The 23,944-nt window shown below is 40.7% G+C and overlaps 6 protein-coding genes across 6 annotated transcripts; 3 read left to right on the top strand and 3 right to left on the bottom strand.

Moving 5' to 3' along the window:
* Positions 1 to 1,657: 1,657 nt before the first annotated feature.
* On the bottom strand, positions 1,658 to 10,589 carry LOC135437512 (F-box only protein 32). The gene is made up of 4 exons (XM_064695472.1): positions 10,390 to 10,589; positions 9,208 to 9,498; positions 3,424 to 3,722; positions 1,658 to 3,357 (listed from the first exon to the last, which is right to left on the bottom strand). Exons 2-4 carry the CDS (start codon positions 9,312 to 9,314, stop codon positions 2,699 to 2,701), a joined length of 1,065 nt encoding a protein of 354 aa, XP_064551542.1. The 5' UTR covers positions 9,315 to 9,498; positions 10,390 to 10,589; the 3' UTR covers positions 1,658 to 2,698.
* Positions 10,590 to 10,736: 147 nt separating this feature from the next.
* Ccdc56 (Coiled-coil domain containing 56) lies at positions 10,737 to 11,106 on the top strand. Its single transcript, XM_064695496.1, has one exon. The coding sequence runs from the start codon at positions 10,840 to 10,842 to the stop codon at positions 11,104 to 11,106; it is 267 nt and encodes an 88-aa protein (XP_064551566.1). The 5' UTR covers positions 10,737 to 10,839.
* A 157-nt stretch (positions 11,107 to 11,263) lies between these two features.
* mtTFB1 (mitochondrial transcription factor B1) lies at positions 11,264 to 12,358 on the top strand. The gene has a single exon (XM_064695475.1). It carries the CDS (start codon positions 11,264 to 11,266, stop codon positions 12,266 to 12,268), a length of 1,005 nt encoding a protein of 334 aa, XP_064551545.1. The 3' UTR covers positions 12,269 to 12,358.
* crim (QVR superfamily protein crim) lies at positions 12,277 to 13,157 on the bottom strand. The gene is made up of 2 exons (XM_064695488.1): positions 13,000 to 13,157; positions 12,277 to 12,889 (listed from the first exon to the last, which is right to left on the bottom strand). The coding sequence occupies exons 1-2, from the start codon at positions 13,055 to 13,057 to the stop codon at positions 12,459 to 12,461; spliced, it is 489 nt and encodes a 162-aa protein (XP_064551558.1). The 5' UTR covers positions 13,058 to 13,157; the 3' UTR covers positions 12,277 to 12,458.
* Positions 13,158 to 14,018: 861 nt separating this feature from the next.
* Positions 14,019 to 16,359, bottom strand: LOC135437530 (uncharacterized). The gene is made up of 2 exons (XM_064695495.1): positions 16,102 to 16,359; positions 14,019 to 14,588 (listed from the first exon to the last, which is right to left on the bottom strand). The coding sequence occupies exons 1-2, from the start codon at positions 16,199 to 16,201 to the stop codon at positions 14,332 to 14,334; spliced, it is 357 nt and encodes a 118-aa protein (XP_064551565.1). The 5' UTR covers positions 16,202 to 16,359; the 3' UTR covers positions 14,019 to 14,331.
* Positions 16,360 to 19,386: 3,027 nt separating this feature from the next.
* On the top strand, positions 19,387 to 20,185 carry LOC135437529 (uncharacterized). Its single transcript, XM_064695494.1, has 2 exons — positions 19,387 to 19,947; positions 20,061 to 20,185. Exon 1 carries the CDS (start codon positions 19,476 to 19,478, stop codon positions 19,872 to 19,874), a length of 399 nt encoding a protein of 132 aa, XP_064551564.1. The 5' UTR covers positions 19,387 to 19,475; the 3' UTR covers positions 19,875 to 19,947; positions 20,061 to 20,185.
* Positions 20,186 to 23,944: the final 3,759 nt, after the last annotated feature.

Genomic DNA, 23,944 nt, shown 5'->3' with positions numbered 1-23,944 from the left:
CTTCCGGATATAAAACTTTGTTGATTGTTATCCGATTCGGTTTAAAAATCGTTGTCTCCGCGAATGGATAGATAGCAAAAATATAATAAATAATAAATGTGCCACTTGATTGATTTGAGTATTTTTAATTCAGTTGATCCTGATTGGAAATGAAAAGCTGCTGGATTACTTATCACGCATTGAACCATATGGCTTTAGGGCATTTTATTCCAGAAGTTACGAGCTATGCCCGTGGTACGTATAAAGTTAATTATCTGAAAGATCATTGAAATGAGTTTGATACCGATCGGATGGTAAAAAAAATACTTGCATACAACTGTTTTCCGCCAATTTACCACTATTGCGAGTGGAATTTCCCAAATCTGAAATACGAATTCATTAAGTTCTTCTGTAGAGCTTTGAAAATAAGTTTGAAGCAAATCGAACAAAATTGAACTAGAGGCCAAGCAATGAATCAGTCAGTCAGTCAGTCGGGACAAATAGTTTTATATATAGAGATGAATTAGAATCGTATTAGCCAACATCCTATTTAAATAAATATATTTATATATAGATAATTTTTCAAACATTTTACTTTTTTAGTTATTTGATAAACATCAGTTAAGGCAATATTAAAGAAAAATGTTTTTATTTATTTATTTTAATTTGCAGTGCAGCGGAAAGTGTACCTGGTCTGAATTTTGTCAGAAAGAGCATGAAGGAAAACTTACATGGCGTACTTGAATTTATGAGAATCGCAGAGGACGATAACATCTTAGATCTTGTTTTAAAATTAACAAGTATTCTTGATCTGCATTTGGAAAAAAACATACATACACACACACACACATATTCAAACGAAGTTGAGAGTGAAGCCTAAACCTCTTCTCAATTATAAAGCGTTCGATCCCAATTTTCTTTAAGGCGGGCGGATATGTATATATAAACTGAAGTTCTCTAGACTTGGAGCATCCAATAATTAAATTAAACTACTCATTTTTGACTTCATAAATATTTAAGATTTTATTTAAAACATAAAAATGTTCGTAGAACTACGATCACGCATTAGACATGCAGTTAAAAGCAGAATATTGTGCAGAGTAGTCTGCACATACATATGTACTTATGTATTTTTTGTTTTTGGCTATAAATCAGATCTTAACTTTATACATATATTGGATGAGAGCGGAACTCAGCCACGTTAAACCGATCCGCGTACATCAAGAAGCCTTTAAGCATTTCTCATTGAGTTGTCTAGATTCAAAAATAAACTCGAAGTGTGTTTTTGTTTGGCTTATTTTGAAAATATGTTTTCGTACTTTACCTGCCTTTAAGCATTTCTCATTGAGTTGTCTAGATTCAAAAATAAACTCGAAGTGTGTTTTTGTTTGGCTTATTTTGAAAATATGTTTTCGTACTTTACCCGCTCGACATTTAGACAATCTTAGGTTTATTTATTATAGGTTTCAAGTATATACATATATAGCAATATATATATTTTGCATCCTGACTGACGACATTTCATTAAATTAGGCTTGGATCCTGATGCACTTGGGACACGTAGTCAAGCACATATATGTTAATATTTGATTCTGATTATTTTTGTGGTACATACATTTATATCTTTTGTTGGTTTAGGTTTGTGTTGTATCTTTAGGTAGGTGTATTCGTTTCTAGATTTGCTTCCTGCAACATCACATGATTTCTATTTGCGTTTTTTGTCATTGTATTTTTTTTTTTCTTTCTTATAACTTCTTTAAGGTTCCCAATATCGTAAATAGTGTACATTTAAATTGTTTGATTTCGTAACGTTTTGGGCAAGGATAACTGGTAACTTGGTAACTTATGTTCGAATGTAGCACCAAAAACAGCTGACAATAAAATAATCTACACTTAATTGCTAAAAAGATCGTTTAAAAGTCATACACAAAATTGTGCCTAATAATTCTTAAGACCAACAAATAGTATTTTCTGCATTCAGTTTTTCGAAAATAGTTTTCCAGCACAAAAGCATCTCTCCCATCTTCTTCTTTTCAAACATATAGTTTATCTACTTTTGTGGCAGTTCATTTTGCATTACTGAAATTGTTTTTGCATTTTGGGACTGTTGTTCGGTTCGTTTTGTGGGATCACAACCAATGTGATGCACACTTCCAGCTTTATATCAACAAAAATCTTTGACCAAATCCTCCATCCTGCTCGAATACTCAACCGCGATAAAAGGTATGCAATTATAACAAACAGCAATTGAGGGCTTTGGGGATTAAAAAACAATACTTCATTTAGCATGTACGAATGCGTTGCAGAGTTCAAAGTCTAGTCCAAGATCAAAACCTATACGAACCCAGCCTAGAAGTGAGCTCTTAAAATTTAAATACAAATAAGTAAGTAGTGTTGTTAAGACTTTATCACTTTGCTTTCTCTCTACCAAAATCTCTCTCTCTCTCTCTCTCTCTCTCTCTCTCTTCTCCCCTCTCTTGCTCTGCCCCTTACTCAATTCAAAAAACTTTAACACACACACATAAGCTTCTCATATTTCTTAGGCTTTCATCAGCTTTAGCTTCCGATGGCGCCACCTGCATCTCTCCCTCTCTCTCTCGCTCTCTCTCTCTGTCTCTCGCTGGCTTTAAAAATATGAATATATCTTTTTAGTCTCTCTCCACGCCACTTGCCACTCCACAGCCACACACCTTGGTCAGTTTTGGATAGTCTTAGGAGCTTACAATGAGAAGTATTTCAAGAACTGTGCCGGCGGAACGGGCTGGGCCAGCGCCAACTGGCCGCCCGCCTCCTCGACACGCTGCTTGTAGTCGGGACTCTGATCGATAATGCACGGATGACCATCGGAGGGCCAGAAGAGGCAACAGCAGGAGCGGCACAGTGCCAGCACCTCGGCGAACTGGTAGTCATCGTTGACCCCGTAGGTGCGTCGCAGCTGATGATAGATCTGTTTCCAGTCTTTGGTCTCCCCCATCTGCTTGATCTTGTCCAAGTCGAGTATGGTATTGATCTGGCGCTGATTGAAATGGAAGCGTGTCAGCTCACGCCAGATGCGCTGCTCCGAGACCAGCCTGGCCATGGTCTCCCAGGCCTCGGCTGCCGACTCGAGATCACGATGATCGGCAATGCACAATATTATCTCGCGGACGCACTCCTCGGGCAGCTCGTGCAGCTTGGGCCGTGCCAGCGGATCGGGTTCCCGGATCTCAATCTGGCTGGCCACGCGCTGAATGCGCTCAATCCTGGCCATGTGCTCCTGCCACAGATAGGTGCTGCCCAGCGGCTTGCCCCAGCACTTCTGGTTCTCCTGGTTCACGATGTGCTCCAGCTTCAGCGCCAAGCCGCGCAGCACATTCGGATGCTGCTGACTGTCGTTGACTGGAATGAAAATGAGTGAGGATTAGCTAGCTCCAGCTTGGCGCAATTGGGAGCCAGCCTACTCACCGTGTGAGGCCACCTCCTCGACCATTTGGAGCAGCTGACGCTGAGCACTGCCCGGCAGGCTGGCTATGCCCTTGTTGGACACTAGCAGCAGGAACGCACAGATATAATGGAAGCGCTTGCGGTCCCGCACCGAGCGACGGAAATCGAGTCGCTTCACCGCCTCGCTCAGTCCATTGAAGCCGGCGATCTCACGGGTGCAGCGTATCGTGATGTGATAATGCGGCGGCATGCAACCGGCTTCCGTCTCCTCCCCCTCGCTGCTGCTTGCCCCCTCCGAGCAGCTGCCCTCCGAGCTGTGCCTGCAATTGTATGGAAGAAAAGCACGCAGTCAAAGCCACAATTCGCAACTGTTTGCAATCCAACTGGTCCAACAGTCTGCCCCTCAGTCCATCTGTCCCACCAGCTGGCCAACTTGTTGGCAAATATATTTGTTTTTCTCTCATTTATTTGGACTTTGGATTTGGAGTTTGTCGCGTCTTTTTATTTGTTTTAAACGTTTGTAAACTGCCTTTTAAAAGGCGGAAGTTGCCAACTTTTGCACGTTGCATGTGTCTGGGGTTAAACCCGGTTATTAAATTAAGCGATTCGCTTCCTGGGAAGCGGTTCATTGGCCAGTTTTTCGTTGTTATTCGATTACACAAAATATTTCTTCTTTCGTCTTTTACTTTTTAACAAAACCAAGAAAGTCATTTTAGAAGTATTTGCCCAGAGTTTCCTATTGGTCAACAATTAATTCAACAAGAATAAGACAGAAATGCAGACCACAGCATCTGTGTGAACCGGCAATTATTCGTTATTAGGCCCAGATCTCGACTTGATTAGGACAATTTAATGGCTATATAAATTCAGGGTACATTCCGGGTATTTCGCATTTCGATAGATCGATATGCCTTGACCATATTTAGAATTTCGCTGGGCAAACGCTGCCAACGAGGACATGTCCTTGGGCGACTGCATTCCAATTACCAAACTGGGTCATTCTCTGTGCTCGCGTGTGTGTGTGTGTGTGTGTGTGTGTGTGTGTGTGTGTGTGTGTGTGGGTGGGTGGGTGCATGGGGGCTGTGGAGATGTGTATGTGTAAAAGACAGCCTCTGTATCTCTCATCTGCAATTTGCCCAATCGAAGCTCACATTAATTGACCACTAATTGCAGTTACGTGTAGATTGTATATATACATTACCCTCGCAAATTTAAAGTTGTTGAGAAATAAGTAAGGATTTACAGAGTTTTCGTCATGAGCCTGCACGGCGGGATGCCACCCGTCATCCGCTCAAATCCAGCAGCAATCCACATATCCCTATATATAAAACTGTTTGTCCCGATTGACTGATTGACTGACTGATTGACTGACTGACTGATTGACTGACTGACTGATTAGTGATCAACGCACAGCCCATGCCTTAGTTACCTTATGTGATGAAGGTGCACGTTAAGACGTGGTTTCGCGAAATTCCACCCGCAAGTGTGGAAAAATCGCGAAAAAAAAACTTTTGTATGAAACTTTTTGGTTTACCATCGTCAAACTCATTTTCAAAGAACTTTGTTCAAATTAATTTGCGGGGTTTGTCACACTTCTCACAGATCTTTGAGCTGTTCGTTCTAATTGGCTGAATGATGATCAACTCACAGCGCAATTCGTAAGAGCTAAGAGCTAAGAAGCTAAAGTTTTAAGTTAGTTACCTTTCATGATGGAGGTGCAAGGCAAGAGGAGGTTAATTTTTGAAGATTCCACTCGCAAGTGTACAAAAAATTGCGATATATGTTTTTGCTTACCATGCCTCAAAATCATTTTCAAAGATCTTTGTTCAAATTCATTTGAGGGGTGTTTCGCACTTTTCGGAAAATCCATGTCCCCTTGTGGGAAAGAGGGGACAAGCATTTAGTGGGTGAAGTTCGGATTCACGTGCGGAAAATGGATGAAAAATTAATGTCTAAAATTTAAAGCAAAGAACTTGGGCCGGATAAGGCCGTGAAATGCCAGCTCGTACATACATATATACATTGTACTGTATGAAATTAGATGCGACGTTAAAATAGCAACAATTTTGGAAAGATAAGTTACAAATAGATAAGTTGGGGTTATTAACCTACTAAAAAATCATTCAATAAATAATGTGGCTTAGTTCTTATTGCGATTTTAACCATAAATTAACCATTTTCATGGCCGCTGCACACCTAAAAGTGCCAGCTCCCCGCCTTTCTCTCTCTCACTCTCTCTCACTCTCTCTCTCTCTGTCCCTCACTCTCTCTTTCTCAGTCTCAGTCTCTCTCCATCAAGCTGAAACAAAGAAATTGTTATTGTTGTTGTTCAACAGGCGAATAGGCTACAGCCTCAGTTTATGTACCAACTGCTCAGCTGGCTTTGGCTAGCGGACCATAAACCAGGCAGAGGGGGGAGGGGGAGGGGGGGGAGGGTGGGTACGACCACGTGATTCATATAAATCAGTCAACGACGTCAACATCAAGCGTTCGTTTACCTTTCTTTTGGGCAAATTAAACAAATGCAATGCTGGGATCTGGCCCCGGGGCAGACCCCGACTGCAATTCGCTTGTCTATTTTTAAGTGTGTGACCTTTTTAGACATAAACTATTGGGAACGGAGAGCGGGACGAGGCAATGCGAGCCAAGTCAAGTCGTGCCGTGCCGTGCCGTGCCGTGTCGAGTTCTAGTCTAATTTTAGTTGCAAGTTGGAAGTTGGAAGCTATCACATGTCGCTGTCGCTCCGGCTATAAATAATTAAGTAGTTTGGGAGTTGGACGTAGCATTCGGAAAGTCGGAAACCAATTTATTAAGAGCTTTATTTGCATAGCGCCGAATTTCAGTAGCAAGCTCCATTTGTCGAGGTTCATGAGTCAACGATACAAAAATGCAAGTTGATTGTTGTAACGAGATAAAAGATACAATAAAAGTGAGTGCAGTAGAAAAAAGATAAGTGTGCACATTACACTAGACAACAAAATTGGCAAATGTGCAAGTTATTAAAGCAAGTGCAAAAATCGACTCACTATAGTTAAGCTCCCCTATTTTATTTGTTTTAAATAATTGATTTTCAATTGAAACAATGAAAATTGTTAGAATGACCTTCGAAATTCAGAATTTAGCATGAAATTGATATACATCATTAATTATATCTGGCAAATTGTAGAGGCAATATAAGGAATAAGCATTACAAATAAATTCCAGTTGTTGTTCAAGTTTTTTAAGTGTAAAATGTGAGAACTGGCATAATATAAGATTTTAAGAATTAGGCGTTTACATAACATTGCTCGATGATCTTGTAATGAATTGCCCTGCTGTGCAGTGTACAAAATGAATTGAACGCATTTTCATCGGTAGCAGCCGACTTTTGAAAGTGTAGATACAAAAAAAAAAAAACAAATGAAAAAGCGAATCAATTCAAAAGGCCAACAAATGCTCAATGGAGAGTGCAGTGAAAGTGGGTCCACGTCCGCATCCAGGTCCAATTGCACGTCCGCAAATGCACTTTGATTAGTTTTGAGTCTTTAAGCAATTTTGAATTTTTAATTATGTTTTTCATGCATTACGAGTCATGCAATCGAATTTATAATTGACCAACAAAATTGGGCAAAGAAAAGCTAAAGTATTAAAATTATTCAGCTAACACAGTTATGAAACTTTCGGCCAGGTAACGAATTGCATTTTTTTGGCATTTCCTATTGCACGAATTGTGCAACATTTAACTTATGTATTTAGTTTAATAATTTAAGTCGCTTTTTACTTTTACGAATCAGATACAAAATATGACATAAGAATACCTAAAATGGCTTAACAAAAATAATATAAATATTAGCTAGCTACTAACTATACGACTTAATCTTATGATAATAATAAATTTTCCTAGTCCTGATTTTGGGCCCAATTTAAAATCGATTTGAGGTGGAAGTTGGCCTCATAAAAGTGACGCGGAACCTTGAGCTCTTACGGGCTTTGCAAGCGCCCAAATACACACACACTCACACTCACACACACACACACTTGCACAAATTTGCAAAACTCGCAATTTCGGCTAAACTTGACCGAGTTACACGCCTTCCCAAAAGGGCGGCACGTGCATGAGGGTGGGATTAAAGTTGCCAAGGTTGCGCACCGCCCAGTTGTGTATGTACATACATATGTACATAGTTCGTCCTTCAACTCGAACAATTTAAAAGGATTGTCGAAAAATATGACTTAGTTACATACATACATATGTATGCATATGTATAGGAAAAACGTGTTCATTTCTGAAAACTCGCGGCAGCTAATTTTGAAATTTTTGTTCAAGAGAACCTATTTATGCGCACTGCTTCCGCATATTTTTCCTACCATGTAGGAACTGCGTATACCGACTGCCTGACAAATGCCAAAAATAGTTTTTCGAGAAGATGTGCTTAATATGACATGTCAAAATAATCACTTTAAAATGACTTTCTTCCCCCGTCGCACATCTGCGTTTTACGGTGTTCTGCTTTATATAAACCGTTGCGAGGCTTTCGGCTTTCAAGTGGGTCGAATGCGCGTTCAACTTGCACGTTTCGCTCCGTCACGTTTCTAGCCCCCACCCCTCCTGTCCGATTATATGCTCCTGAGATTTCAGCCAACTGGTTTTTTGTTAATGCCTGTAAAATATCTGGCCGCTGTTAACCAATATATAATAGATGCTATTCGAGCATTGCCTTATCATCAATGTTTTCATGGCATCTAATATAAATTCGGATCAGAGTGTTGCCAGATTTCTATACAAAGTGTTGCCAGTGAGTGCTACACTTGTATTTATTGCCATTTCATTGCACTTAAGCGAAATACATACAATAAAATAGAAAGAGATTGCAATCAATCAAATGGGAGCGTCTAGCTCTCTCTCGCCCTTCACAGCACTCGTTCGTTTGTCGCTGTCACTTTCACGCTCATTTGCAGTGAGTCACCCTAATGATTACAATCCATATCAAATACATATGTGTGCGTGTGTGCATCTCAGGTATCTATGTATGTGAATAGCTATTCTTCAAATTTATACTCGCAAATAAACCTTACATATATATGTTCAAAATATATTTTGTATGTTACTACATTAACTATTCATTTTAAATGTACAAATAAACAGAAATCTCAATAATTTTTCATTCATATTCATTCATCAACATCAACATTTTTATACGATTTCAACATTCGTCAGCTCATTATTTTTGTTTGCTTTGGCTTTGATGTTGTTTTGTGGTTAATCTCTAAAGAGAAGGTAAACGTTATTGTGTTTTGAACAAGGCACGCCAATTATCGTTTAGTTTGGCATCATACAACAGTCGTATATTATATGTATATTTGTGCATTGTATTAGATTGTATGGCTTTTTGCAACATGTGTTATAATTTTACAAAGTATTTAAAGTAACTAAGACCGATAAGAATTTTTGAAGGTCGTAATAAGACCTTACTCTTATTTTCCAAATCAAAAACTGTTCCGGTGGCATTGACCTTTAATCTGTTTGGGCGCGTTATCTTATCTATAATTTGTTTGTCTTGTGAATGCGTTGTCAAAATGTGGCAGGTCAAAATATATATTTATATGTAGGTATGTATGTTCATAGCGTATGTGAATGTGACCCAAATCGTATGAACAATACCAAACTCGAAAAGTTAAAATTTTCCATTGTCTTGTCCGTCGAGATTGCATTGTGAACGCATACGCAATTCAAATCGATTGTCAAAAATGTGTGTTTGTCATCAATCGATTGATTGCTAATCGGAGCTGCGTATTGTTTCCCCCGCATTTCCCAATAAGACTCACCGCTTGCGTTTGCCGCCACACTCGAGCACCTTCTTGCGCTCCCAGCCCTCGTCTGTCTTGACCCAAGCCTCGCCAGGGGAACGAAAATCTTTCGAAATGAACGCCATGTGTGTGTTTTGTTTTTACTTATTACGGTATACTGTGTATTACGAGTATTTTTTAATTACTCTCAAGTTTTTATTTTTTGTTTATTATTAACTTTTTGTTATTTTGTAATGTTTATGTGGACGGCGGTTTCAATAACGCGTTTTATATGAGCGCTAGTTAGGTTAGCTTAGTGTCTGTAATTAGCTGCAAAAAAAAAAAGATATTTGTGAAATTTCAAAATTTTAGGCAATTCAAACCGTGCTACAAAAATTTGTTGCGCATTTTCCAAGTTTATGTAAAAGTTAGACTATCAAGTCGACTTATCTACACTCTTCACCCATCCAATGCACCAATCAGCTGACTTCCATAAATGGAATTGTTAACATCAATAGATTAAATGACAGGCTCATTTTCTTGTACATTGCGCAGTTGAATATTTTTATTACATTTTTCCTTCTCCTTACTGTGGCTAATTTTGCTGCAAGAGAGCATCAGAACGTTGACTAGTTGATTGCACTGCAGAATCAAAACAAAAGGAAAACGGAACCATATAAAGGCAAAACGCCAGAGCCAGAGAATACACAACACCAGCAAAAGAGAGCGAGAGCGAATGAGCACTCGACCAGCTGTTAGTTGTGTGACTTGTCGAATGAGGGAAACGAGCAGAGGGAAGAGAGTGACTGTTTGGCGCTCAATTGGAGCACGAATCGTGTTTTGTTTTGCTGTCTCTGCTCGTGTGTCGTTTGTTTTTCATTGTGTGTGTGTGACGAACGTGGAGCTGTAGGTACACAGCTGATTTCTGCAATTACGCGTTTGTTTTGCTTTTGTTGTTGCTGTTGCTGTTGTTATTTTTTTGTTATACATTTTTTCAGCTTGGTCTTAAAACACGCAACCAAATTTTTGTACCAACATTTGAGTTGGGATTTGCTTTCATTTCCTCAATTGAGTAATCATAGTTCACACATTTATTTACAATACATATGGTATCTATATATAAACATACATACATATTTAATGTACAGATGTATCAATATAATTGCTCAAATCAAAATGTAGTTTTTTCTTTTTGTTCTGTACATATCATTTTCTACGCACTTTGTAAATTGGCTGGTCTCTGGTTTGCGCTTAATTTCCAGGCTGCTTTTGCTAAGCAGTGGCAGTAATTTAGCTCCCAGGTTTCCTGGCGTTTTGTGAAATTATAGCACTCGACGGAACACAAAGTACAATGCTAGCGAACAGCTCCACAAACTCCACGAACTGCTTTACTCAGCTTTTCACGTTGCACTCGAGCCCCCAATCGGAAGACACTATGTTGCCTGACATTGAGCAAATGTTTCCCAACATTGCCTTAGCAACATCGATATAAGTTATCGATGGATCCGATTATCTTTGTCTTTTATCGAGTGTTCGATGTGTGCTTATCAATGATTTACGGCCATCACTAATTCATGTGAGATTTCATAATTTTTGCCGAAAAATTCTGATCGAAATAAGAAAATACCTATCAAGCAGGCCAACAAACATCATCACCCGATTTGAGTAATAATGTCGGCATCGGAACAAGCACCAAAAATCAAGTACGGAGAAACCGCACCCAAGCTAGACAAGGCCCAATTGCAGTTCATGAAACTCATTGAGCAACAGAACTTGGATCGTGTCCAGAAACTGAAACGTGTGCGACGCAACAATTTGCTGACCGCCGGAGCGCTAGGCGTTTCGGTGCTGGCCATATACGGCTACTCCATATTCTCTGTGCAGCAGGAGAAGTTCCTCGACGATTTCGAGGAGCCCAAAAAAGTGACCACCAACTAAATACGCCCAGCACCCACTATTACCGTTAACCACCTAGTCTTTAAGCGTTTTCCATTTATTTTATGCACTTACCTTGAAATCGTTGTATAACCAATATTAATTGTAAGTATTGCCTCATCTCGCCTACCGCTGGCGCTCATTGCCTCTTCGTTTGCAGATGTCTCAAGCCACAGCGCGCATCCTTAGCAGCGGCGTCCGACTGCCGCCGCTGCCGAGCATACGGGATTTGGTCAAACTGTATAAGTTGCAGGCCATGAAGCAGCTCAGCCAAAACTTTCTCATGGACGAGCGTCTGACGGACAAGATCGTTAAGTCAGCTGGTCGCATAGATCAACGCGATATTGTCTTAGAGGTAGGTCCTGGTCCCGGTGGCATAACGCGCTCCATTCTGCGTCGCCAGCCGCAGCGTCTGATGCTTGTCGAAAAGGATGCCAGGTTTACCGAAACGCTGCAACTGCTGCGCGAATGCGCCCGCCCCCTTGAAATGCAGGTGGACATCTACCATGAGGATATTTTGCGCTTCAACATCGAACAGCACGTGCCGGACACCGCTCAGCGCTTGCATCTGATTGGCAATTTGCCGTTTGCCATCTCCACCCGCCTGCTTATCAACTGGTACGAGGATTTGGCGGCACGACGCGGCGCCTTTCGGCGAAACGACACCTGCATGACGCTCACCTTCCAGAAGGAGGTGGCCGAGCGCATTTGCGCCAAGCTGGGCAGCGATCAGCGCTGCCGTCTCTCGATCATGTCCCAAATCTGGACAGAGCCGGTGCTCAAGTTCATCATACCGGGCAAGGCGTTTGTGCCCAAGCCACAAGTGGACGTTGGCGTTGTGAAAGTTATACCTCTGAAGAAGCCCAAGACGCAGTTGCCGTTCTCGCTCGTGGAACGCGTCGTGCGCCACATCTTCAGCATGCGCCAGAAATATTGTCGCCGTGGCTACAGCACCCTGCTGCCGCCAGACGGACGGGAGGAGACAACACACGCGCTCTTCCAGTTGGCCGATGTGCAGGATACGCTGCGTCCCTTTGAGCTGTCCGTGGACGAGTGTCTGCGCCTCGCCCACGTCTATGCAGACCATGTGGCCGCACATCCTGAGCTAGCAAGCTACGATTACCGGGCGCCAAAGCAGGCCCTCAATCTGGAATGCCTGGCATGAGTCAACGATTTCATAGACTTCATCTGTGTATATTATAAAAATTGTATTACATAAGTAGTTCGGTAAATAGAGACTACATAAAAATTGTAAGCTGTTGTGTGATTGGACGGAATGTGGCTAAACGAGATTCGAGTTGAAAATTGAACTGTCGTTAATGGTAAGGCACTTTGGTACTAGGATTAAGTGCTGTTCAGTGAGACTGAAGTGTGCCGAGCAGCAGCAGGAGGAGGACAGCTGCTCCGGCCACTGCTGACTTATGTAGACCGCTGGCTCCATTACAGCGATGGTCTAGGAAGCAGAAACAGAAGGTCGTGTCAGTGAAGTAGTCGCGCTTCACGTCGTGCTCCTTGATCGTGTGATTGACGTAGTGGGCCAGGCGCAAATCCTTTGCTGCCGGCCGACAGCCTTCGTACTTGTCAGCGGGAATGTCTGTGCGAAAGTTGAGCGCACTGAGACAGTCGCGGGTTATGGTCTCCTTGGCGCCGCGTCGCTCGGTCACTTTAACGCAAATATCGTTGCTCTCGGGACACTGTTCGCCCAGGAAGCCGATGCCGCGCCAGTTGAAGTTGTCGGCGCAGCCGGGCGTGGCGGAAGTGCAGCGATAACACCAAATTGCAGCACCTGTCAACAAATCTTCAATTAGAAAGATGTCTGCTGCAGCTCCACATGACAAATGAGCAACGAGCTGTTGCTTCTCCTTCTGCTCGGCTCGATGTCAGTTTCTGACTTACCATCGCGAATTAATAGCGCCGTTAGCAGCAGCACAGTAAGTGGGACATGTGAGTGCATTGTTTGTTGATAACTTTTAATTAATTATTTCGTTTAACAATTATATTTAATACACAATTGTACGAATATAAACAAAACACATACGACGAAAACAACGCCCAAACTGGGGATTACGATGACACGCGTAAATGCTATCGACTGTTGTTATCGCCATCCACCACAATTAATTTGTTATCAGTTCTCAAAGCACTGTCGAAACAGTGCTGGTAAGCACATGCACATTGCGCGCCAGTTTCAAAGTTGCAAAAGCTTATAAGTGAAAGGCAATCTCGTCTAGATGTGTGCCAGTGGACTATTATTGACATCTTTTGCAAATATTGTTAGATGGTGACTCACAAAACTTTGTTTGTTTTTTTCCATGTATGTTTGCATTCATAAGCTATATCTTTGACTATTTTACAGCCCATTTCCGAAACACATATTTTGGTGTTTCCTGCTAACAGTCATGTGTATTTTTAGCACTGCAAATTATGTATGCAAATCAGCTACAAAAAGGGGGTCCAATAAACTTTTGCTCGTATTTGGTGATCGCTTTTGGAGTATTTATTTTTGTTTTTTTTTTTTGGTGGAATGTGCGATGTTTGCCAATTCAAAGGCCAAGATGAATCAGCCGGCCATGTCGAGGCGGCACTGCTAATTAAACGAACGGTTTCGGCTGGTTGGCCTGTTGACAAAGTCCAAAAAAGCCGACGGACGCGTAACACCAGTGGATATTGGCGCGTCACGAGAAGAAAGATGTTCAAATATGGAAATGACGAAATATCTATTGAGTACAATGGGGAAAGATTGCACTGTGTATAGATTGTGCGACGTATTCTAGTTCAGTTTCATATCGAATGCGTTGGTTTAATATTATTGTTGTTGTTTTTATTTTAGTAACTATTCACATTTGCAAATATCGCATACAGAGGTTTTTGAATAAGTCAAAAACAAGAGAAATATAACATTAATATATAGTTAATATATAGTTCTGTATATACACAGAAAAACTGTTCACACATGAAACATGATTAAAGATCATCAAGAGTTTTACAAGAAATGAATGCAAATCGTTTTGTTATGTACAAATTAGAATAATAAATAAATTATGCCTGCTAAATGAATCATTCACACAAAACCAAACAAACGGGCTTACAAACTAGCACACATACACACACAGTCAAATAACTAGAAAACTACGAATACATTTCATGTAAAATCACGTTTGGCCCCACCCGCGGCACCACTGCCCCCTCCCCCATGAGAGAGTATGTAGAGTATGTTGCTCTCTGGATCTAAACGGAGACGACAAACTCCTTTCCGGTCTTAAAGTCGACGCACTTGAACTGTGGACAGCACTTGGGGAAGCTCCAGTTGAGGTCACTGGGCAGCTCCTCGCAGCCGGGCATCTCAATGTAGGGACAGGTCTCGATATTGATCTGACGCGCCTCAATGTCGCACGTCATGGCGGCACAGATGCCCTTCGGCTTGTACTCCTTGTCGGGTAGCATGGAGCGTCTGGTCAGCTTGTCGTAGCATTTGCCGGGATGCGCTGCAAGTAAAATGGAAAAGACGGCGAATCAGTTAAAGCGGAAGTTGTTTTTCTTTTTTTTTTCCCCCCCTTTGTATATCGTGTTGTGTTTTTTTACAACTGCATGCATTCATTTATTATTTATGCATGAGGAAGTCAGCTGCAGCATGCAAAACTCACATAAGTATAAATATATAAATATCTGTAGATCTGTAAGTATTTGCTTTCGAAGTGATTTCGGCGTGACAGGCCAAAAATAATCAAAAGACTTAAGCCACGAACTTGCCAGTCACGCCTAGCCATTTTGAAACGGAGGCAAGTAGAAATACATTCAAAAATACATTACGTTCAGCTTCTCTTGTGGCATATTTATAAATAAACGAAAAACAACAAATAACAACAAACTCTCAATTTTGGTACTTGCAAACAATTGACAGCGTCGCGCCATTATTTATAACAATTTGCCGCCGGCTAAATTTGCCAGGCAGCAAGCGAAGTTTTGATTAATGGTACTCGGCATTTGGCATTCAGGTCGCGGGCGGTGCGATCTTAAAGAGTTCCGAGCATTCATTTAAAATTGTTGTTTTTTTTTTGTTTCCATGCACTCCATTGAGATTGGGCTAAAGAAATTCGCGTGAACTCATCGCCTATTTTTAACAATATCCAACAAACCCAAACCCGGCCAGAAGTTGGACGACCTTCACGTTCGACAAATTAGCAATAGATAAATAAATCGAGCAACTATTTTATCAAAAGCTGGGACATTTTTGTAATACAAATCCGCATAGCTATGCAAATTAGCACTGCGAATTTGCATTTGTTAATAAAACCCAGCAGCAGCAACAACAACAACAACAGCAGAAATCAGCACATTTCTTATGCTAATTTTTGGCAGATGCGAAAAACCCAAAAACCGAAATTTGCCCCAAAAGAAAGAAACATATAAAATAACAACAAATTCATTTGTTGTTGTTAATTCGGCTGCGACTGTTTTGCGTTGTTTATACTACGATTATGTTTATGTTTTTTTTTTCTATTTCTGTCATTTTTTCCTCTGTCTGTTGACGTCAACGAAAACAGCAAAACAAAATATAAATCACATCTTTCATAAGATAAAAACAAAAAACAAACACATCAAAAACAAAACAATAATCAAACTCTGACGTCGAGCGCAACAAACAGTTACAATTAATAGTTAAACAACACTCGATAATACTACAAAATAAGAAAACTCTCGCAAACATCTTCAGCCTGATCCATAAATCAATCATTTATACTGGCAGCTGCTTTTAGCTTTATTCACTCTTTATTGTTGCTAAAGGTCGTTAGGTTTTTGTTAAAAAAAAATAATTTCATTAGATTTGGCATCATCAGATTTGGGCTCGTATTGACGTATTTCTATTAAATTCTATTTAGCTTGTGCCAATTTATGATAGTTAAAGAGAAAAAATAGTTTTTTAATGTAACCCATCAAATACTAGATATACGACCTACGGCCTACGGGTTCAGCCCACTTTTTTTTAAAGATACTAACCAGGATGGATGACCGCGGGCTGAGTGTAAACAGCCGCATCGGCGATGCAGGCGAGGCAGGCAATGAACGCGAGTGCGACACAAACTTTTTCCGCGTACATTTTGCGATTTATTTATATTATTGGCAGATGGTTTTCTTTGTATAATGTGTGTGCAATATATTGTTTAATTGGTTTTCCACACGGTTCCTTTCACAGAGGTTCAACTTTTTGCTTGCTTTGTGGAGCTTTGCACTGGACACTTGACAGTCAGCAACTGAGGCTACAGCGGCCAGTGACGCTCATATTTAAGCGTCCGTAGCCAGCGAATGTTACAGGTCTAATTCTCTCTCTCTCTCTCTCTCTCTCTTTCTCACACACACACACACAGACATTCTCGCTGTCTGGTGATGGTGTGCGGCGAAGCACATGTTTTCTTTTTGACTGCGTTGTTTGCTTGCTTCGCTTTTTAGCTTTTTTCGCTTCACATTTTTGCGTCTTGGGTTATTCCGAGCCTAACGCGCACCATAAATCTCTGCTGTATACGTATTTATATATTTATGTTTGTATGTTTGTATGTACTATTCGCTGCGCCGGCGAAATGCCTTTTCTCTATTTATCTCTTAGCGGTTTGCCCACGCGTTCTCTGCCCTCCATTGTTCTGCATTATTTGCAGTTTGTGTAAATAATTGCTCGAACACTTCAAATGGCAACAACTCTCCGGCGATTTTAATCAAATCCGTCTGGTTTGGGGGGCATAGTGTAGGCGTGCTTAGTTGCTTGGGGGCGTTTCGGAATTCTTGTAATTAATTCGTCGCCCCCTTTCTTTGAATGGCACAATGATCGCTTTATAACTGAGATTCTCATTTCATTTCCAGCTTAGATTTGTTCACTCGTCATGCACAGTGTGATATGCTTATTATTTAAATATGTGTACATACATACATATGTATGTAAGCCTCTGCTGCTGCAATTTTGCCAGTCTATGGACGTATGCATGAACATATGTATTTTTATAACCGCTTGGAAAGTGTGTTGTAATTGGTCCTGACAGAGGCCTCCAAGCAGAAGCACAGGCTCGCAGTGATTATTATGCCGTTCGACTGACGCCAAGTTGACGCCGTCGGCCGACAGGGGGCGTACCGCTTAATGGAAACTAGTCGCCTCTTGTCTGTTTTTGTTTTATTGCATATACCAGAGCTTAAATATGTACCTATTATCTGTGTCCGGCATTGCCCGTCATTCTTTCGTAGACAAAGAAAAGGCAAGTCGGCTTTTTATATTTTATGCTATTACCCACTTTTTTTTTTAATATGCTTTTCTAGTGTCCTTTAAACTAATATGAAAACGGTTTGTTTTTTTTGATTTAGGCATATAAAATCCAATTGAGATTCCAGCCTCTGGATGCTTCATTCCGTGTATTGTCATTTGGGGGGATCAATACCCGTTTAACCCGTTCCTAGTCCCGATACGCTTGTCACACTTGCAACAAGCAACAACTACACAGACTCGCGACTGGCGATTCCAAGCCTCAGACCGTATACGATAACAACGGTGACCGTGTGACGTCAATTTGTTGTGTTTGCTGTTGTTTTTGTTGCTTGTTTGTTTGCCTGTGTTTGCCGTTGCCGTTGCTGTTGCTTTTGACATTGCCTTGGCCCGGCGCGTCTGAAACCGAATTCATATTGCGGCGCACGCTGGAATTTATTAATTATGACCGGGTACAACATTTTAGTTTTGGCTTAGCACAAGGGACGAGTAGCGCGGGACGAGTGGCGAGGGGCGAGGGGCGAGGGCACCCGGCCGACGGCTATATGCTAAAAATTCCATTCCGAGCAGCCGTTTTATAGCTGATTTATTGTTGATTCGTATTAATGTTATTGCCCAGTTTTTGGACTACGTGCCTGCTGCCAATGTGGCATTGTAACTAAAGGAAAATAACAAAACGAAAACAAACACACAAAAAAAAAAAAGAAACAAAATAAAAACAAACACACGAATTGATAAATATTTATAAACTTAAGGTTTTTGTTTTGACGTGACGCATAATTAGTAATAAATTGTGTATTAAAACAGTCCCTCGCATACAGTAGCAAGTTTTTAGGTTCCCCCCAAGCCCCAAGCAGAGTGTTTACTAAACGATATGTGAACAATTAATTACTGATTAATTTCAATGGACGTGTGCTGGGTGCAGACTAAAATTGCCCTACACTTAAATGAACGTATCTATATAAAAATCTGCTTCTGCCGGCCGACTGACTGACCGACCTTAAGAGGAATCCTACGAGTTTCGAGGCCATAATTACCTGTGTGTGATGCAAGCGAAGGAAAACTCCTGCGGCAAGTGTGGAAAACTGTTGGGTGAAACGTTTTTTAATTTGTTTTTCATGCTGCTCGAATCTAAGTTAAATAAATAAATGAAAATAATTTGCGAATTATTTATGGGGTTAACTCAAGATTATTGTGATTTGCCTTTGTTAAGCTGAACATTTTAATTTGGTATTCCCCCTGAATTGTATGGGAACACCAAGTGATAGGGAAAGAAATTTCTTTAGTCGTTTCGATGCAGACTACAATTAATTAAGTTACGAGCCAAATTTGCATATTTAACACGTTGCTTTTGGTTTTTAGCTTGGCAAAAATCCCGAATTATCAAATCCGCATACAACGCAAAACAGACGAGTCGCGCCGCACAGAGTCTGGCGCCAAAGAAATTGCCAATAATCCATCAATCGATTTGAGTGCTTTTGTTTATCAGTCCCATCCCCGAGACCGAGACTGAGACCGAGACTGAAACTGAGACTGAGACTGAGATTCGGTCTCGGTTCCAGCCTCCGCCATGTGCTAATCGCTCGATGGAGCATTGCGTGAAGTTTTTTGTTATTATTTTTATTACACGTCGCCGACGTCGCTCGCTACCGTCCAGACCGGTCCACAGATGAATTTTTGAATCTATTTCCCGGTCGAAATGTGGACGCAGCAGTTGGCTGCGATTGTCTCTAATTATGCAGGAATTTTTGTGGCGCGGGCTCCGTCTCAGAGTCGCCACGATAAATTCTGCGAATTTGACAGAATTTTTTATTAAAGTTTATTCTCATATGACAGACTAATATCATAAATTCATTTCCAGTTGGCCCCAACAAATATCCAATAGGAAAAGTGTTTTTGTCATCTGGCTTAACCAGATCGATTACTAACCCTTAACTGGAGCAACTTTGACAAACTTTTAGCAGAGTACTTTGGGTTAGGCAAACAGTTTTGTGATTTGAAATTGAAATTGAAGCAAGCAACCGAATTTAATTTCAGTTTAAGCGTACGTTCATTTAGCACTCGCACAGTTTTTCAAATATTTTACAAGTTGTAGTAAATAGTGAAAATTTATTGTTATTACACAATTATGGCAAATCAACCACTTAATATTGTCATTAAGCAGCTGGTTCAATGCCTCAAGAGATGCAACGAACCGGTTTCAGTCGACGGACTTCTCAGGTTCTCCAACATTACCGTCAAGGATCCACACGCCTTTAAGAAAAAACTCCGGGTGCTGTTAGGCATCGCGGTGCGGCTCGGACTTGTCCAGGAGTACAACAACCATTTCTATGCCACGACCCATGCGGAGGATATATTGCCGCTTCTAACTGAGGATACGGGCAGCGACATTTCGATTATCAGCTCCGAGGAGACGTTCGAAGAGGCGGCCGGCCTGCTTTCCCTGGATAGTGACTTGAGCCTGGAGCCAGATCTAAGCGACAGCGAGCAGGACGACGAGGCCGATAAGGATAAAGGGAGCGAGTGATGAGCCCACATACCAAAGCATAAAAAGGACTAAGGGACTCTCTTACATTTAAAAAAAAAAACACAAAAAACAAGTAAGTCCAAGTAAGGCGAAAACTTGCTCTGCAGTGGATCAGCCGATGATATTTGTATATTATATTATATATTATATATTATATTGTGGCTAATGGCTTTGGGTGCCTTTTAGAAGCTGCCCGCTCCACTGGCAAAAATCACTTAGCGACTGACGAATTGGGGATGACAAAGGAATGCGCATTTAAACTAAATTAACTGTAAAGTAATAAAATTACATTTTAATTACACAATATAAAAGGGCAATTGAAATTCTTTGTTTTGGCCAGCCGGGGTCCAAGTTCCAGTCGTCCGCTTCTCGTCGCTTCGTTTTCGGATTCGGTTTCGGTTTCGGGTTTAACCCAAAAGCGTCAATCCCGCCCGACAGTCGCCTCTCTAATAAGCATAGTCGAACTAGTCCGAAATGCCGGCGACTTTCTGACGCCGTCGACTTTCACGATCCGGGCCGAGTTTGAATTTAAAATGAATGACGTGGATAAACCAAAATACATACATATGTATGTACATAAACCATGTCTACGCATCGCAGCTAGATAAACAATTTAGCAAAACAACAATTTAATTTGGCGAATTTGTCAACTAAACGAAGCTTGACTAAAATCAAAACATTTCAAATACAAGGCTAAGGCCAGAGAACCCAGATTAGCCCAGATCTGGCGAGTCTTAGGAATTCCCATTCGTTTGTTTTTTTGAATTCCATTTTATTTGTGATTATACCAAAATTTGCATGCCAAATTCGCTGTACGACGCAGTTTTTTGTTTTGATACTTTGTATTATCTAACTCACATCTATTCATTTATAATACCATATATAAAATAAGATTATCTGATTATTACGGAATGAATATACAACAATTTGAACACTTTCATGTTTCATTTTGTAATTCAACTTTCCCCTTCAATGGCTGCAAACATTTAAATGCATTTGACAAAACCTTAAATGCGAAAATTGATAAGAATATTTGTAACCACACGAGCATATATCTGTAAAACGAAAGAGAAGGTTATATACAGATAAGATCCATAGACAAGTAAGGAGCTCTAGTCGGGAGCTACCGACTAGGGGATACCCTGAACCCTATTAAGAGAACACCAAATGCGGCAATAGTTAGTTAAAGATATTTATATAGATATACTATCAAGTCAAGTTTCGTGTCTCCAGCTCTTATAGTTTACGAGATTTGCTTAAAAATTAGGATTTCGATATCGATTTTTATCGATTGCTTTGAAACGGGGCAAGTTATCGATTATCGGAAACAAACTCGTGCTGCGCGGACACCAGGCGGACCTACATTCCAAACATAAAGTCTCTAGCTCTTACAGGTTCTGAGATCGACTCGGCTATTGATGCTGATCGAGAATATATATACTTTATGGAGTCGGAGAATACTTTATACCCCTTTTACCCATTTTTAATGGGTTTAGGGTATAAAAATGCGGTTTGCGTATAATTGACACGCCAAAAGATCCCATTCTTAACTCTACACACCTGCAGAAAATGCTCACGATGCTTTCTGGCTATAGACCTGATCAGACGTAAAGTGTGGCTGGCCTTGGATTTCTGCCAGTATGGCGTTACCGAAATTTCATCCTGCATGAAGGAACCACAGATTTTCCTTCAACATTGTCGGCCCTATTGTCGGGTACAAAGTCGAATGTGATTTCGATCGGTTTCGGCTCCTGTTCATCAATCTGGCCGAAAATTTGTCGGATGTGCCATGAGAACTGGTAAGGCCTAACGCCGCTGTGCTTGCTGATCAGAACGTAGAAATATTCTGCCGCGACGTAGCCGTCCTCCATCAGGGCATGCTTCTCATTGCCTTTTAGACGAAGTAAATTCTATCTGGGCATCTTTAATGGCAGGTCGGGCATCGAACTGCAATAGATTCCATTTATGCAATACAATTTTCTTTTACAATGCAGATACGTATACCAACCAGTTTTTCCCAGCTCGGTGAAAATGTCGCCGAAATATGTAGAAACTTCTTAGAAACTGCATCTAAAACATTCACTTAACATCGGTGATAAATATCTGATAAGTTAAGATTCCCAAATTCATTATGCTGCGTGAACAAAAGTTTTGGGGATAACGGTTACTTGTCGAAACAAGAACCCAGAGAAAACAAAAGGAAATCGATTGCAAATATTTATCGGTCAAGTTACCAGATTCAGATACAGATGCATATGTACATACATACATACATACAAACATACATACAAGCGTACATACATACATACTGTACATATATGTTGCCACTTACATTTCACATCAGTCAAATCATATAGATAATCAACTCGTACTTATAAAAAGCGAACTGAATTCAATTGTCTGAAGCATTTGCTTAAAAAAATGTTACATTTTCAAACTTCACATTTTGCGGTTCCATTGGCAAGTGTCGGTTGTCGGTAACATGTGAGTGACAAAGGAAAAAAAAACAGCCGATTCGTTTATTTTGATTTATATTTGCGTAGTAAATGTCCAAAAAATGAATTCCGTTGAATTAAAATATATTGATCAAAATATTAGTTTGACAGTTTTATGAAGACGACCTAATGCAGTCACAAAAATTGCCAAAACGCAGACCGTCAAGTGTCAGGCAATCGGTAATTCTGAAAATTGTAATATATGTATATTCTTTAATTAATAGAAAAATATATAATAGTCAGGACTCGGTAGATTTTGGGAGGAGGATGTACCTCAAAATGCAGCATCCTTTTTTAAAGAGAGCTTCCGCGTTGAGAGAAGCATTTTCGAAATACTTGTTGCCCGTCTTCAAAACTTGGCGGAACAAGATACCAGTTCCCGGAAAGGTATTCCTCTTGAAAAGCGCATTGGCATTGCAAAAATATTGCACGAATTTTGCTGGGATGTACAACGGGTTCTTGCACCCGAATACCTGCCGCGTCAATTTTTAACCGAAGAAAAAGTAGAGGAATGTGTTCGGGGATTTGAGGATATGGGTTTCCCCCAGTGCTTTGGTGCGATTGGTATGAACTATTTAATTTTTCGCTAAGCAGATTATAATTACGTTCTCTATAGATGGAAGGCACATAGAAATTCATCTAACTGCCGCCCGAGGCCATTGACTACTAAAACTACAAGGAATGATACTCGATTATCCTTTTGGTCCTGGTGGATTATTCGTAATTAAAGATAAAGCTGCTTCAGTGGATATGGCCAATACCAATTATCGGACTCTTTTATATTTAGTTTAGCAGATTTCTTTATGTGAATGTCGGTTGTCCGGGTAGCTGCCACGATTCGCAAGTCTATGAAAATAGCTCATTGAAAACTATCATTGAAAAAATTGGCTGGAGTCGACGTACCAGTGGTATTGCTTAGCGATTCGGCATTTCGTTTCAGCACAAATCTCATGAAGCCGTATCCTTTTTGCGTTTCTGCGCCGGAGCAGCAGAAGAAAGGCCTTTGGCCAGTTAAAGGCACGTTTCCGCAGGATTAATAAAGGATTAAACCAATGCGACAAAACTACAAATATAATAATGGCGTGGCAATAAATAAAAACAATTTTAATAACTAAAAAGCTTTCTATATTTGAACTATTTTGATATAGACTTCTCTATTCGTTCCAAAATTGCCAACCGTGCATTGGCAATCTTGGTCATTTCCTCGGTGCGCTCCCTCATGGCTGCCACCACGGGCGCTTCGAATGGATTCAATTCAGTCGCTTTCTGAACTCGCGTCTCTTTGCAGAATGCGGCGTGCGGGACGGAGATAATCCATGGCTTGCGCGCTTGAAGTCTGGAATGGAGAGCGCGATGAGTGCGATGCCTAGCCTAGTTCTCTCAGTAATTGGTTCATCTGTAATTTAAATATGTTTTGAAGGAACGTATTCCATTTTGATTTAAAATTGGGAATACAAATTTAATTTACCTGTGCTCTGTGGCACTATTGTGAAAAGTAATTGATTTTACTGAGCCAAGAATTCTATGAATCCGCTCAAAATGGGTCCCCTTCAGATGCGCCTACAGCATTTAATT

This window comes from Drosophila montana, unplaced genomic scaffold (assembly GCF_035044405.1).
Source record: "Drosophila montana isolate Dmon_TW-CO22-7 unplaced genomic scaffold, ASM3504440v1 contig_3829_1, whole genome shotgun sequence".
Taxonomy (NCBI): domain Eukaryota; kingdom Metazoa; phylum Arthropoda; class Insecta; order Diptera; family Drosophilidae; genus Drosophila; species Drosophila montana.
Note: the sequence above shows the minus strand (reverse complement) of the source record. Positions and strands in the feature narration are given on the sequence as shown.

Bases quoted from the DNA above. Each gene is read 5' to 3' on its own strand.
- LOC135437512 (XM_064695472.1), bottom strand. From the start codon at position 9,314: ATGGCGTTCATTTCGAAAGATTTTCGTTCCCCTGGCGAGGCTTGGGTC. The intron at 3,723-9,207 runs GTGAGTCTTATT...ATACAATTGCAG, and splicing joins TGTGGCGGCAAACGCAAGCG to GCACAGCTCGGAGGGCAGCT. The intron at 3,358-3,423 runs GTGAGTAGGCTG...TTTTCATTCCAG, and splicing joins CGAGGAGGTGGCCTCACACG to TCAACGACAGTCAGCAGCAT.
- Ccdc56 (XM_064695496.1), top strand. From the start codon at position 10,840: ATGTCGGCATCGGAACAAGCACCAAAAATCAAGTACGGAGAAACCGCA.
- mtTFB1 (XM_064695475.1), top strand. From the start codon at position 11,264: ATGTCTCAAGCCACAGCGCGCATCCTTAGCAGCGGCGTCCGACTGCCG.
- crim (XM_064695488.1), bottom strand. From the start codon at position 13,057: ATGCACTCACATGTCCCACTTACTGTGCTGCTGCTAACGGCGCTATTA. The intron at 12,890-12,999 runs GTAAGTCAGAAA...ATTTGTTGACAG, and splicing joins GGCGCTATTAATTCGCGATG to GTGCTGCAATTTGGTGTTAT.
- LOC135437530 (XM_064695495.1), bottom strand. From the start codon at position 16,201: ATGTACGCGGAAAAAGTTTGTGTCGCACTCGCGTTCATTGCCTGCCTC. The intron at 14,589-16,101 runs GTTAGTATCTTT...TTTTACTTGCAG, and splicing joins GCCCGCGGTCATCCATCCTG to CGCATCCCGGCAAATGCTAC.
- LOC135437529 (XM_064695494.1), top strand. From the start codon at position 19,476: ATGGCAAATCAACCACTTAATATTGTCATTAAGCAGCTGGTTCAATGC.